Raw genomic sequence first — 15,298 nt, 5'->3', positions numbered from 1 at the left:
ACTTTACATTTCAGACACTATTGTGTTATCGGATGTTAATATGAAATGTGATTTGACTTATGCCTCTTTAAAACGTTTGCCTCTAAAATTTGCACTTGCGTTTAATAGTGATTGTATTTTATTTCAGAAACCATTTAAGACTTGAGATACAGCTAATATACATCAGTGTTAACTGTGTAGCTTACTGTGTTTCATAGGCAGTGCCATTTAATCATGTATTGATTTGGGGTAACTTATTTACATTTCTAAGAAATGTAGCAGATATTGCTTAATGCAAATTGAATTTGGTAAACTAAAAAAAAAACCAACAAAAACTAGGTGTAATTTAATTTTAATTTCAAGTAGTTCACTAAGAAAGCAGGCAAAAAAATCATAGGTTACAGTTAATTGCACGTTAATTTGCTTTTATCTTCCCCCCCCCTTTACTCTTTTGGGCTGGTTTCCTGCATTTATTCATTTTTAAACTTTTTGAATCTATGATGAATAATGAGACTTATTTTATTCTAAGACATATTACATTGTTCAAAAAAGATTATCAAGTTCAAATCATTAAGGAAAGAATTCACTTTCTTGGTGTCTTAAAATTTAGCTTGAAAAGAGTTTCTTTAACTGTTTATGTTATAAATTTTTTTAACCTTTCTTATTTCAGATATCAAAAATTAGACAAATGAGTTCATGCATTCATTTCATTCAGCAAGTATGCATTATGCATCTACTAGGTACCAGGTGTTATGCTAGGCACCAGGGCTTCCAAGGTTCAACAATATTAAAGGTTTTTAGATCAGTTGAGATTAAGAAAGATAGGCTTTTAGCTGATGTTTTCCTGGTTAATGGGTGAGGACATTGTCATAAATGTGGTCATGTTCATTGTTTGCCTACCATATCAAAGGTTAATAAACCTTGAATTATATTAGATAAATGTTCTCTCATGTCATTTCATATTTGTATGTGTTTACATGTACTTGATTGATTTGACTACTAACATGCATAATATGTATTTTTCCCTCCTATTTCAGGCACCAAGTATAGATGAAAAAGTAGATCTTCATTTTATTGCATTAGTTCATGTAGATGGGCATCTCTATGAATTAGGTAAGAACTATTTAAATTTACTCTGGGGAGGGAAATGATAAGTGGGAAAGCCTCTATATTAGCAGGACTGTTGGCATTTATTGTGTTTAATATTAATTGCCTTTTAACATTGAGTGGGCATAATGAAAAGTTTTCCATTTAAGATTTTTTACTAGAAAAAATATTTTTTTTCATTGTTTAAGCACGTTATAATTCAAAGAAGTGTGCATACCACCTTTGTATTTCAAGCAAAGCAGATAAGTAAAAATCATAGGAAACTCCTCTAAATCACTTCAGCGTTCTTTTTTTTCTTTTAAGATTTTATTTATTTGACAGAGAGAGACACAGTGAGAGAGGGAACACAAGCAGGGGAGTGGGAGAGGGAGAAGCAGGCTTCTCGCCGAGCAGGGAGCCCGATGCGGGGCTCGGTCCCAGGATTCTGGGATCATGACCCGAGCCAAAGGCAGACGCCTAATGACTGAGCCACCCAAGCGCCCCTGATTCCTAATAAATTCTAAAGGAATATTGAGCAAGAAAACTATTGAGTTAGTGAATAGAAAACAGTGATTATATATAATGTATGGTGATTAACATAACATAATAAAAAATATTTGTGATAGAAAATGCTAGCAGTTATTAAAACACACGCACAATACTTGCTAATACAGAGAACATATATTATGTACATTTATTTGTGATTTGGCAATATAGAATTACCTATGTAATGAAATAATAATCTTCAGGGGCCTGATCATATATTTCTCTTGTCCTGCAGTGTTCCCAGATTCTTGAAACATGCTCTCTACCCATCTGAGAGCTTTGGCCTTTAAAGTACATTCACCTCTGTCCATTGCCTCTAAACCCAGTCATGATGAGAGGCAAAATAAATTTTGAAGGAACACACACACACACACACACACAAAGAAAACAGTGATTAAGAGAACAGCATAGGTTTTTTAAGAAAAGAAAATCATTTCAAAGTGACCTTATTTGTTTAAAAATAAGGCTGTATGATTGTAGACATGTGCAAGTTAATTACTACAGGACAATCATTCCACAAGAATAGTGGTTATCTTTAATATATTTATTCCATACTAAATTGTAAGGTTAACGGATAAAAGGAACTGAGTTACTCATCTTTTGGTTGTCACCTCTTCCTTTTCCTTAGGGCTTCATGTCATTAATGGCATATGTAGGAGGGGAGAAGTACATATTTTTAAATAGATAAAATTACCCTTTATGGATAAATTAGAACAATGGGTTTGAAAGTGAATTCAGAACTGATTGAATCATCAGATTAGAAAACTGATAACTAACGATTTATTGTCTACCTGGAGTAACAGGAATACTCTGAAACATTAAGAAACTTTTATTTTGAAATAATTTAAAATTTTTATAAAAATTATAGAAATTGTATACAGAGTTCCCATAAACCCTTTACTCAGATTCCCCAGATTCAGTTAATATGTTTGAACCATTTGAAAATAAGTTGCAGACACAATGCCCCATTATTCTTTAATATTTCTGTATGTATTTCTTCAAAACAGGTGGATACTGTCTTACATAACTGTAGTATGACTGTCAAAATCAGGGAATTAACATCGATCCATATTACGATTGAATTCACAGACCCTATTCAAATTATTCTGATTTTTACAATGTCCTCTATAGGTTCAGAATCCAATCCAGGGTTGTGTGTTATATTTAGTTGTCACGTTTGTCTCCTTTAATCTGTAATGGTTCCTCAATCTTTTCTTTTCTCTTGTGTCTTTGACATTTATTTTTAAGCATACAGGGCAGTTACTTTGAGATTATTTTTCAATTTGAGTTGCCTGATATTTCCTCATGATTTATCCATTTTTGGCACATACACCACAGAAGTGGTGCTATGTTCTCAGCACATCATTTCAGGAGGCTCGTGATGTTGATTTGTCCCATCACTGGTGATGATGATCTTTATCATTTGGTCTAGGTGGTATCTGCATTTCTCCATTATAAAGTTAACAAGTTTGTTAAACTTGTTAATATGTTAATATGTTAGTTATTAATTAGTAAGTAATTAATAAATATCTTATCAGGAGATACTTTGAGCTTATGTAAATGTAGTTTCTCATTAAGCCTTTATCAGATTTAGCATCCATTAATGATTTTTAATTGATTATCACTATGATGGTTGCCAAATGGTACTTTAAAAAAAAAATTCCTCCACCATTAGAAGCTTTCCTTTTTCCCTTATTCATTCATTAATGTCAGAATGGACTCATGGATTAATATTTCACTCAAAAGGTTACATACAGTTCATTATCATAATTTGTTTTGATGCTTAAATTTTCCCCAGATTGGCCTTGAAGGGAACCCCCTCAAGCTGGCCCTTTTGTCCTTTTGATATGTTTCTGTCATTCTTCAAGTACTTTCTGTCAGGTGGAATAAGACTAGACTCATCTTTGATTTTCTGTGCCCTGGCCCTGTTATTCAGTTGCTTCTCCATAGAGCCCTGGTTCCTTTTAGTGGAAAATGATAATTTAGAACCAATATCTGGGTGGTAGGTATGTTCATTGCTACTAAGATATCATTGCTTCTAGGCCCTCTCAGAGGACAAAGGTAGGAAATGTTTGTATGTATTAGAAAAATAGACTCACATACATATATGTGAATATGAGTAGAGACGTACCCACAATTATATCTTTATATATTAAAAAGCATTCTAGAGGGGAGGGGGGTAGGGGGATGGGTTAGCCTGGTGATGGGTATTGAGGAGGGCACGTTCTGCATGGAGCACTGGGTGTTACACACAAACAATGAATCATGGAACACTACATCAAAAACTAATGATGTAATGTATGGTGATTAACATAACAATAAAAATTTTTTAAAAAGCATTTCCATTAACACTTCTAAATCTAATAATATATAGTTTATTCTAGTGTTCTCCATTACCCTTCGTATATTTCTTGACTTACCCATTCTTCTTGTATATAAACAAGCTCTTAGCCATCCCAGCCTAAACTCAGACCCAGACACAATTCTCCTTGAACCTCCCCCCGCACTTGCTCCCAACTGATCCTGGCCTGGCCAGGCCCATACAGAGCAACAGTTCTGCAAAGTGGGGACCCACCTTCTTTCTGATATTGTGCAAATTCCTGAACCACGCTCTCTTTCTCCTCAGTCTCTTCATTAAGACTGTTGTGCTCTGCGTGGGTTTCCAATTCATGAACTGGCAGAAAGCTATTACTGTTGAGCTCACATAAAAGCTACCTATTTCCTGTCTAAGAACAACTGTTTCAACCATTTCCTCCAACTTTTTCATTGTTTCCAGTGGAAGGCGTCATCCGGTACCAGTTATTCCAACTTGGCTGGAGGTGGAAGTAGCCTCAGTATTATTTCTTCACTTCCCACAAGGAAGATCAGAATTTAGCTTTCCTGTGTCACTCTTGTTCCTCACCCACCCTCCCAATCATGAAATAGATTATTTCCTCTCTCCTATTCTCCCAGTTCTGTTGTAGTTATATTATTATGACCACAGAAACATTTAGTCTCAGCTGAGCCATAATTAATGTACTTTTTAAAAAACTTGGGGTTCCTGGGTGGCTCAGTTGGTTGAACGTCTGGTTCAGGTCATGATCTCAGGGCCCTGGGATCGAGCCCCGCATCGGGCTCCCTGCTCAGCAGCGAGTCTGCTTCTCCCTCTTCCTTTCCCTCTGTGATCTCTCTCGCTCTCTCAGTCTCTCAAATAAATAAATTTTTATTTCTCTGGCTTTAATAATTGTCTCATTTTGCCTTTTGGTTTGTTTGGTTAATCTTCCCTCATACTTTTCTTTCACAGTGGTATCTATCAGTCCAGCTCTATCACTGTGTATGTATATGGATTCAGACGTTTTTATTACATTTGGAAGCCATGAAATTATAGAAGGGATTGTGTTTTATGGATTGAACTTGAAGTGCCACATTTTTTTAAAAAAGAATTTATTAGAGAGAGAGCAAGAGAGAGAACACGAGCAGGTTGGGAAGAGGGAGAAGCAGACTCTGATCAGGGACCCCAGTGCAGGGCTTGCTCCCAAGACCTGGGATCAGGACCTGAGCCAAAGGCAGACGCTTAACCGACTGAGCCACCCAGGCACCCCATGAAGTGCCACTTAAAAGACATAGAGATTTAGATTTGGATATAGAGTATCAGTTAACTTGAGTTAGGATGAGTTTATATAATACTGGACTTTTTCCTTTTTTCATAGCATTCATAAAGTATTAGTTTATTCAAGATGTTTATAATTGTGTTTAATTAACATTGGTGGTCAGTGAAATAACCCTAGGTTATTTAGATTGTTGGTCTATACTACTTACTGCCTTGGTGCTACATAATTAGTAGAAGTAATATATAAATCTTGTGGTGGCTCCCTTTCATTGGTATAAGCATGTCAGTCTTAGGAACCTTCTGATTTGAAATAAATGTTTCATATTCCTGAGGGTAGAAACTAGGGTTGTAGCTTTTTAAAAACTGACTTAGGAATTTTTCATTTTTTAAGGAAATTAAAGCCAATGTTTATTTCTTATAAATTCTGTTTATGAAGATAATTTAGGCTTTCAAACATGGAAGCAAGGTTCTAATAACATTTAATATAAAAAATACTGATAGGTAGCACATTTAAAATATGTGTTTTAGGATATATTATTTTCAGTATCTTTTAACTTTCGCCTCACTATGGAAAGAGGAAAATGGAAGTTGGAAGTACATTATCCTGTATAAGCAGCTAAATGTTACAGCTCTTTGTTCATTTTCCACAGATGGACGGAAACCGTTTCCAATTAACCATGGGGAAACTAGTGATGAAACTTTATTAGAGGTAACAACAAAACTTGTTGGCTACTTTAAGTGTTATTAATGTTCTTGTTATCTTTAAAATATCTCTAAAGATCTCTTGAATAACATTTTCTCTGAATCTGGATCCTTATACTCTTGAGAAAATTCAAAAAGAAAATTCTGAGTTAGTGTTAAAAATCTATAGCAAATGAAGAGATTTTCAGAGCTCTTTGTGTGAACAAGTATCAAATTTGAAAAAGATAAGAATAGTATTGAAAGAGTTGCACATCATATTCCATATTTCACTGAATCCAAGATACCATCGTTTGTATCTTGATCCTGATCTTAGAGATTTTTAGATTTGTGAACAAATTTTGTGGCTAAGAAATAGTAATTTTCAAGTGAAAATTTTCTTTAAAGTACTTTAAGAAAGAACACTTACTATATCTTACAGTTTTGTACTAAGCAAATTAGGCTACCAACCATTCGCTTTTCTTGTGTGTGCTTTAAATTCTTTTGCATTTGGAAAAAGAAGTCTGATGTAAGATTAGTATGAATTAGGAAAATACGAAACACTTATCATTTGAAAGGAAAACACATGTTTATAAAGTGAAAAATTACACATTTTTCCCCCATAGGATGCCATAGAAGTTTGCAAGAAGTTTATGGAACGTGACCCTGATGAATTGAGATTCAATGCCATTGCTCTATCTGCAGCATAGCTTGTCAGTGATGGAAACACCAAATACTGTATTATTTGCCACAAAAATTAAATTTCTGCTGCCATACACTAACTCAAAAATTTTGATATTTTCATTAACTTGACTGATTAAACTTTATGTGAATTAAACTTTGACTTAATCTGAGTTTTATTTCTGCTGCACATTAAAGCTGTCATTCTTTTCTCCCCTTTCTTTCTTGTGAACGACTTACCTTGTCTGAGGACTAGCGATAACTTTCTTTCTTTTAAATTTCATGGAAGATTTTGTCTTGGGCACAGGTACAGTTTCCATCTGCATAGTATAAATATATGACATATCATATTTTGACCTATTTCCTTAACAAGCAGTTGTGGAGCATCGACTTGTCATGAGCTGGACGCGGATCTAGGGGCAGGAGTTACAGCAGTGAACACGGTCCACAGGTTCCACAGTCGTGGAGCCTGTGTTTTTGTGGGAAGATAGGAAGAACGCATCAGTAAGATACACACCAATGCTAGATGCTAGGCAAAGTCCGATTTGGGTGAGAGAGTGACTGAGTGGATACTTTAGATTCTGTAGTCAGGGAAGGCTCCTATGAGGAAGTAGCTGTGAAGTTGAGATCTGAATAGCAAAAAAAAACAGCCAGTGAGAGAAAGGTGGTAGAGAAGAGTAAAGGGAATAATGAATGCAGAGTCCCTCAAGTAGGAAAATCTCACTGGGCTATTGGGCCAGAAGAAGGCTTCTAGGACCAGAGCATAGAAAGTGAAGGGGAAGGTGTCAAGAGATGAGGTCAGAGGAGGAGGGGCTGAGTGACACAGAATAGAAAAAGGCATTTGGATTTATTGCAAGTGTGATGGTAAGCCATGGAAGGTTTTAAGCAGGAGAATGACCTGATTTGATTTACAATCTTAGAAGATCATCTTGACTCCTCTGTGGATAATATACTGGGGAGCGGGTAAGAAGGGAGGCAGAGAAATTTGTGAGGAGGTCAATGAGAGACGGTGATGGCCCATTCTTAAAAGAAGCGGTAATTTAGACAGAGCTGTGTGTGTGAATTTGATGTGTGTTTTGAAGAAGGGAGGGCTTCAGCTGTGTCTTAAAGGATAGGTGGAAGGCAGAGGAAAGGTGGAAGAGTATAGAGCTGGGTCAAAACACAGGGTTAGTGTGATGGCGATGCCCTGTATTTTGGGGGGGAGAGTATGGGTTACACAGGTGTATGCAACTATCAAAACTCATTGACTTGTTCATTGAATTTTGCACTTCACTGTATATATATTTTACCTCAAAAAAAGAAAAAATACAGAGTTGGGTTGGAATGAGTATAGCAGTGAGGAGAAAGACCAAATTGGAATGCAGTTCTGGAACAGTCATTAAGTGTAAATGTGTATACCTGATTCACTGAGGTAACCTAGATTCCTGAGGCAGTGACCTGAGATAAGTGGTATTTTAGGAAGAGTAATGGGGCAGTGACTTACAGAATGGATTAGATCTATGTTACTCAAAATGTTACATCAGCATTACCTAAGAACTTGGTAAAAAATAATTATTTCAGACCCCACCCTAGACCTACGAAATCAGAACTTGGGTTTTCGACAAGATCCCTGGGTAATGAATATGCATATTAAGTTTGGGAAGCACTGGATTAGAGAAAAATAGACTATAATGAGGAGGATCACTTTCGAAGACCTTTAAACTCCCTATGGTGAGGAGTGCCTGAATGAAATGATGGCAATAGGGATGAAGAAATCATCTGAAACAACCGATAGTATATGAGGATGGTGCTTCTGTCCTGCCAGTAACAACCAAGTGTTCTACTCTTTTGTTCCATCATTTATTTGCATTTTGTACTCCCGTCTATTTTGTATATTATCTTAAAATTTTAAGTGTTCCTAAACAGGTCTCTGCCTATTGCCTGGCTGAATTTCTCCTAGCATTTATTACCAAAAATTTACATTATTTCTCTTATGTCTAGGATTTTAGTCCTACTACTCTATTAACTATAATACTTTGTTTAGTCACTTTCTTAAAATTTAGCACTTGTAGAAGAAATTGATGGTTAATTTTGTATGGAAACTTGAAGAGAGACACTAAGGGTGGTCAAGTCATGGGTAATTTCTGGAACTTGTTAATGACTAATATATTTGGGGGAATAGAACTAAATAGAACTGAAACTTTAAATGTTTTTACTTGTACTTTTGGAAATTGACTAAACATCACCTTTCAGTGGGTGTAATGGCTTGTTTTGAAGTATTGAAATAGAGTTTATGATATCCATATTTAATCTCTAATATTTTCCATGTTCATTTTTTTAAAGATTTTATTTATTTATTTGAGATAGAGAGCACATAAGAGGGGGGGAGGGGCAGTGGGCGAAGCAGACTCCCCGCTGAGCAGGGAGCCCAATGAGGTACTCAATCCTGGGACTCCAGGATCATGGCCTGAGCTGAAGGCAGTCGCCTAACCAACTGAGCCACCCAGATGCCCTTCCATGTTCATTTGTGACTAAAACAGAAGTTGTCTGTATTCTGGGGTGAATCAAATTTTAATATGTCTTAAATGAAAACCATCTTTAATACTGTATAAAAATTACTTAAACCTGATTTAAATTTAGTTTCATTCCATCTTAGATTGGTGTACAGTGCTTATTAGGTAAGCTTTGTAATTGGGTTGTGTATAACACATAACCTGCTTATTTCATTTTAAAATAATATAGTTTAAGAGAGATTTTCAGCTATTATCTGTCTACCATAGTATCTTTCAAAGTAGCACCTATAGGCTTATGATTCTTATATTGGTGCTTGTGAGAAAATTACAAAAAGTAACATTTTCATCACTTTTAAAACATTTTTCTGTCTGTAGAAATTTCCTTTAGAGAAAGCTTACATATATGTATATATGTGTATATATGCACATATATATTTGTACGTATGTATATATTTTTGTGTATATATCATTATCGGGGAACTAACATATAGATATGTATATGCACGTATATATATGTGCACACACATGTTCACACATTTGTACCTTGAATAGGCAAATAACTTTGGTCTAAATCCTCTGGATTATTTAAATCCTTTACTTTAATATGAAATTAAAGTAAAACCACTTTGAAAAGTATGTAATCATTGCAGAAGGTCTTTAGCTAATTTAGAAGGATTTGTACACACATGTATAAAGTTTAATAATGTCTTTATTAAGATTCTCTGGTAAGATCTTAAAATGAGGTTCCTTGTACTTTCAAGAAAATTACTACGAAAAACCAATACTGAGTTTTCAGATAACCGAAAGTAAGTTTTGTCACTTCTTTTGCTTCTTTTGATTTCCGAGTATGACCTGCATAATCTGTTGTGATGTGGATGATTCAGTGTAATGAAGAACATTGATTGTCTTGGTGCCAATGGTGTCAGTTGATCAGACCAATCCCCATGCCTTAGTTTCCTGCATATTTTTACTTGTTTTGCCTTTGAATAAAAGTTATTCTAACTCTTTCTCTGGACTTCTTTAAGATAGTGGTTCTGAACCTGTCTGTTGCTTCCACCTACATTATAGGTGAGAGTCCCCAGTATGACATTATGCGTGGTCCACACCTAGATAATACATGGGAAGTTATGTAGACAATAAAGGCTATATTTTATGAGCATTACCTTATTGTCTAATTGTTGGGCTGGTTGGGAATCCTTGGTTTAGAGGCATTAAATATACATAACCTATACTAAAAGCTGTTTTGCAAAATCAATTATTTAAAAGGCTTAGGGGGCCTGGGTGGCTCAGTGGGTTAAGTGTCCAACTCTTGATTTCAGCTCAGGTCATGATCTCAGGGTCGTGTGATCGAGCTCCGCGTTGGACTCGACACTCAGCAGTCTGCTCCAGGTTCTCTCTCTCCCTTTCCCTCTGCCCCTCCCCCTGCTCTCTCTATCTCTAAAATCAATAAAATCTTTAAAAGGCTTAGAAATATATAATAAAGACTTTCTAATCTATAAGACAGCTATGAGTATAAATTGAATTATTTAGAATAAAAATCCATGTGGTCAAGAATAAATCCCAAATAATGTGAATGACACATTTTAGTTGATGCAAAATGTGCCCTTTAACAACATGTAAACATAGTTGGTATTTAAATAACAGTTATGTTCAGTACTGTATTCTTCTAGAGCTGAAGGATAAAGTCTCTGTCCTGCACATGTTCTGTAAGAACAAGATGAAAAATTGCTTGAGGCTTTATTTGTATCCAAACATGAGAGACTTGCAACACATGCAAAGGTTGTAAATTAGACCATTTAAAAATGTCCTAAAACCTGTTTGCTGAAAAGTCGTGCTGCATACTGAGAGTTTACCTGTAGTAGAAGATGGCAACAGGTTACATTTGCATTTTATTTTAGGGCTAAGCAGTAAAAAGTTATTTTTCTTTATTCCGCCTCCAATGTGAAGTATTTGGAACCAGAAGTTCCTCCTGTCCTTCATCACTACTAAAGAACTACACACATTTGATAATAGTGTACACAGTTAATGGGAATGTTACATTGTTCATATTTTTATGGTGGAGACCAAAGCATATTTCATGGTTTGGGTATAATTTAAAAGATGCATTCTTCTGAGAAATTGATTTCTTTTATAAACAAAATGCAAATGCCTTAAATATTTCTTCATTTTAATGTGATAAATAGAATTGCTTTTAAAGCCATAGTCTGGTATGGCTTGATAATCAGGTACACATGAAGTATTCAAGATAAGAGCATAATGGTATTGATTTTCAGAACTTTAGAAAATATTGCTTGTGGGCAAAAGAAAGAAGGAATGTTTAAAGCCAACTGTTCACTTTACTGTTTTAATTTTTACCTTGTTTTCCGTTTTCAGGAGACAAGAGTGTATATCATCTCAGATACTAAAAATATTCCTGTGAAAGCTTTTAGTTTTTCAGGGATAGTAGTCAACTATTGTTTTCTTACTGTACATGAAATGCCTAGAGAAAGTGACGTCTTTAGCCAAATTAATAAAACATAGGATAGAAAATGCTTAGGCCAATTTATTCTTGTCCCTCTGATATTAATTGTATAGTTGACAGCTATGTAGATTTTAGCAATTTGTTGAGCAACTAACCTGGTTTCAAAATGGGATCTATTTGCTCTCAAACTTTTCAGTCTCAGAAGCCCCTTCACATTCTTAAAAATTATTGAGGGGCCCAGAGAGAGAAAACTTTTATAGGGATGTTATCTGTTGACCTACAAATATTAGAGATTAAGACACATTTTCAGAATATTCATTTTAAAATAAAAATAAACCCATTTGTTAACATGAAGAACAATATTATAAAAATAACTATTTTCTTTAAAAAGTTAGTAGAATAGCAGTCAGTATTTTACATTTTTGCAAAATCTCTTTAATCTCTGACTTACAGAAGACAGCTGAATCTATCTGATAATGAATGAAAAGTGGAGTTGGTAATTTAGAGTCAGTTGGTTATCCATGTCAAAACAATTTCAGAGACAGTCATTTGAAGACAAGGACCATGTCTCTTGCACACCAGGTTATCCTCAGAGTCTGGCACAGTGTTGGGCATATAGTAGAGGGCCAGATGATATTTGGTGTGTAAACTATATTGCAGTGGGTTGAGACACAAACAGGAGGTGGAGATATAGATTCAAGGAGTACAAACACCTCCTTCAAGGCACATGGTTGAGAAAAGAGAAATGTCTCAGGTGCGTGGAGGCAGGATCAGCAGAGGACTTGTATTTTTTAATTTTTTTATTTAAAAATTTTTTTAAAAAGATTTATTTACTTGAGAGAGAACACACGAGCAGGGGGGAGGGGTAGAGGGAGAAGCAGGTTCCCTGCTGAGCAGGGTCCTCCCCCCCACCCCCACGCAGAACTCGATCCCAGGACCCTGGGATCATGACCTGAGCTGAAGGCAGATGTGACTGACTGAGCCACCGAGGCACCCAGCAGAGGACTTTTAAAAGAGTATTTCTATGTGAGGGTAAACAATACTGAACAAAAAAACAGCAGAGAGAAGTTGAGAACACAGGTAAGAAATGGGATGATTGAGGGATCTAATTGGGGATGGGGATAAGATATGTCATCTAGCAGAGCATTTCAAACTTGAATGAGCATTGGAGATGCCAGATCTTGCCAAAATGCAGATCCTAATTCAGCCATTAGATATAGGGCTTGAGATTATGCATTTCTAACAGGCACTCAAGCTGCTAGTCTGAAGACTCCACTTTGAGTATGGTAATTCTAGAACCCAGCTGAAGAGGTAAACCATTGGCAGGAGAATTAAACTCCTATAGAATTTGGAGATCCTGGCTGGTAGAACTTTTTAAGGGAGAATTTTTCCCCCTAATATCCAATTAATACCCTTTCCCAGCATCAGGGGCACCATGATGGGTGTGGAGCCTACTTGAGATTCTCTCTCTTCCCCTTCCACTGCCCCTCCCCCCCAAATAAAACAAAGAATCTCAGTGTTTTCACAATGCTTGATTGACAGCATGATACTGAAGTTATGGCATAAAATGTAGTGGTTCTACCAAAAAATTTATCTAAATGTCATAGATTCAGGAACAGAGCTCAGGCTTTGGTGTTAGACATGGTTTGAGTCTTGGTTCTGTCTCTGCGTGGGTGGTCTTAGGCAAACTATTAACACATTAGATAAAAGTACTCTTACGTGGGTTTTTTTGTGAGAATTATAAATGTAGTACATAAAAGCCAGTACCCAAAAGTTATAGTGATTATTATCACAATCACCCCAGTGAGTGCAATAAGCTGTATTGAACATAATTTTAAAGTTTGTGTCATGAATCATCAGACTCACCTAATTTTCTAAAGAATTTGAATAAGAAGATGGAATGAATAGATCACATTCTGTTTCCATGCACAAGGGAACTGTGCATATTTCTTCTGTAACTCAGAAATGGTTTAACTTTTAAAAATCTCAAAATAGCTGAAGTTAGCAGACATGCAATTTAGCAAGGATGATTGGAATTTTGGTCTTTCCTGTAATAATACTATGCTGAAGCATACTGCTCATTAGGAAAACATTTTTATCTGAATCTCTTACTCTTGAGGGCCAAGAATGCTGTTTTTCTTTTTGATAGCTATGTTTACAGAATCTAAATCACCCTGAATAATTATTTCAACATTTCAAGTTATAACTGCTCATGCTTCATTTACAAGCTGTTTGAATTTTGATAAATTCCAGTATGGTGCTAGAACAACAAAACGAGTTCAGATAAGTTCAATATATGGTTGTGATATAAACCTATGTTAATTATTATTACAACTGCTGTAAAGAAAATTCAGACATTCAGTGTTTCCACTTTTTACAGTTCTACTTCCTATGCTGACAACAGGCCTCTGAGCGCTGGAAATATGGAGGCAACTGATCAGTGCCCATGTCTGGGTAGGTGCGGGCTGGCTACAAACCACGGAGGGAGTTGGCAGCACAGAAGGTAATGATAGTTCTTTGATGACTTCTCTATTGTTGCTTTGAAAGCTCTAAAGCATAATGCCTTCATTTGGCTTTCTTCTGGAACACATGCTGATGGAAAAGAGGAAGTCAGAAGGAGGTTAGGAAGTAAATACTACAACTGAGACAAAGTTAAGTCAATCTTGCAGAACATCCCCAGGCATATTCAATCTGAACTTTTATTGCCGGTAGCCACAATATTGCAAATATTTAGCCCCTCCTAGCAAATTTATAATCATTATTGATCTCTTATAACAATAGGATATGTCTGGGTGATGGAGGACATTAAGGTAGCATAAAGCATGTTGTAGTTTGTAAGATGCTATCACAAACAAGGTGTTAAGGACATGCGGAAATGTCAACGAAGCTACTCAAAGCCAGTTTTAGCTTAGATTTGTGAACCCAGCGTTATTAAGATCCTTCTGGACTTAACTTTGAAAAGTTTTTCTCATTCTTTTTCTAAATCTTGTAATTGTCTGTAAGTACCACCTTCATAATTGATGCTCCTACTCTAGCCATGCTTTTAAGAGTTTTAAGAATTATAAGCCGGGGACTCCTTTCAAAGGGACCAAACTAGAAGTGGATACTTATGGTGGGTGACATGTTGATTTATGACCACCATCCTAACCTGACATTAGATCTATTCAACAGATAGGGCAATAAACATAGATAATACTAATGTCTGATTTGGAAAATCTACTTATGCATGAGAAGAGCTTATTTTCTCTCATGGCATTGGCTGAATATGTCAGGATATCAATTAAAAACAGATCTAAAAATTAATAACTCCTGGGGCACCTGGGTGGCTCAGTCGTTAGGCCTCTGCCTTTGGCTCAGGTCATGATCCCTGGGATCGAGCCCCGCATTGGACTCCCTGCTCAGTGGGAAGCCTGCTTCTCCCTCTTCCACTCCCCCTGCTTGTGTTCCCTCTCTCGCTGTGTCTCTGTCAAATAAATAAATAAAATCTTTTAAAAAATTTAAAAAATAAAAATTAATAACTCCTGCTCTTTGACTTAGCATCCAATAAGCTTTTCTCTGGCCATGATGGTTTAATGAATAAACCACCTCTTTGGCAAATAATTTTTCTGGCACGAAATATTACTGTAAAATTATTTTGTTGTACAAATTAAAACAAAAGGTTTTGCATTTCCAATATATCTCACAAAGAATTTTTCCTGTCTACAATAAATAGCTCTTTACCTTTTACAGAGCAGAGTGTTAGGCCTTTTCCCCCATATCGTTCTTCTTACCTAGACCATACCCAGA

General features: G+C 35.9%; 1 protein-coding gene across 5 annotated transcripts in view; it reads left to right on the top strand.

Moving 5' to 3' along the window:
* UCHL3 (ubiquitin C-terminal hydrolase L3) overlaps positions 1–6,722 on the top strand; it is a 43,482-nt gene extending 36,760 nt beyond the window's left edge. For all 5 annotated transcript variants that reach the window (XM_073894439.1, XM_025875058.2, XM_073894441.1 and 2 more), the window contains 3 exons: positions 1,017–1,092; positions 5,851–5,909; positions 6,505–6,722. In XM_073894439.1, coding sequence (XP_073750540.1) covers positions 1,017–1,092; positions 5,851–5,909; positions 6,505–6,588 — 219 coding nt within the window. In that variant the 3' untranslated portion in view covers positions 6,589–6,722. The remainder of the gene's footprint in view (positions 1–1,016; positions 1,093–5,850; positions 5,910–6,504) is intronic.
* The last annotated feature ends 8,576 nt before the right edge of the window (positions 6,723–15,298 follow it).

The sequence above is a fragment of the Callorhinus ursinus genome, unplaced genomic scaffold (assembly GCF_003265705.2).
Source record: "Callorhinus ursinus isolate GAN/ISIS: 27379988/994484 unplaced genomic scaffold, GSC_fseal_2.0 scaffold7, whole genome shotgun sequence".
NCBI lineage: Eukaryota > Metazoa > Chordata > Mammalia > Carnivora > Otariidae > Callorhinus > Callorhinus ursinus.
This window is presented reverse-complemented; position numbering and strand designations above follow the sequence as displayed.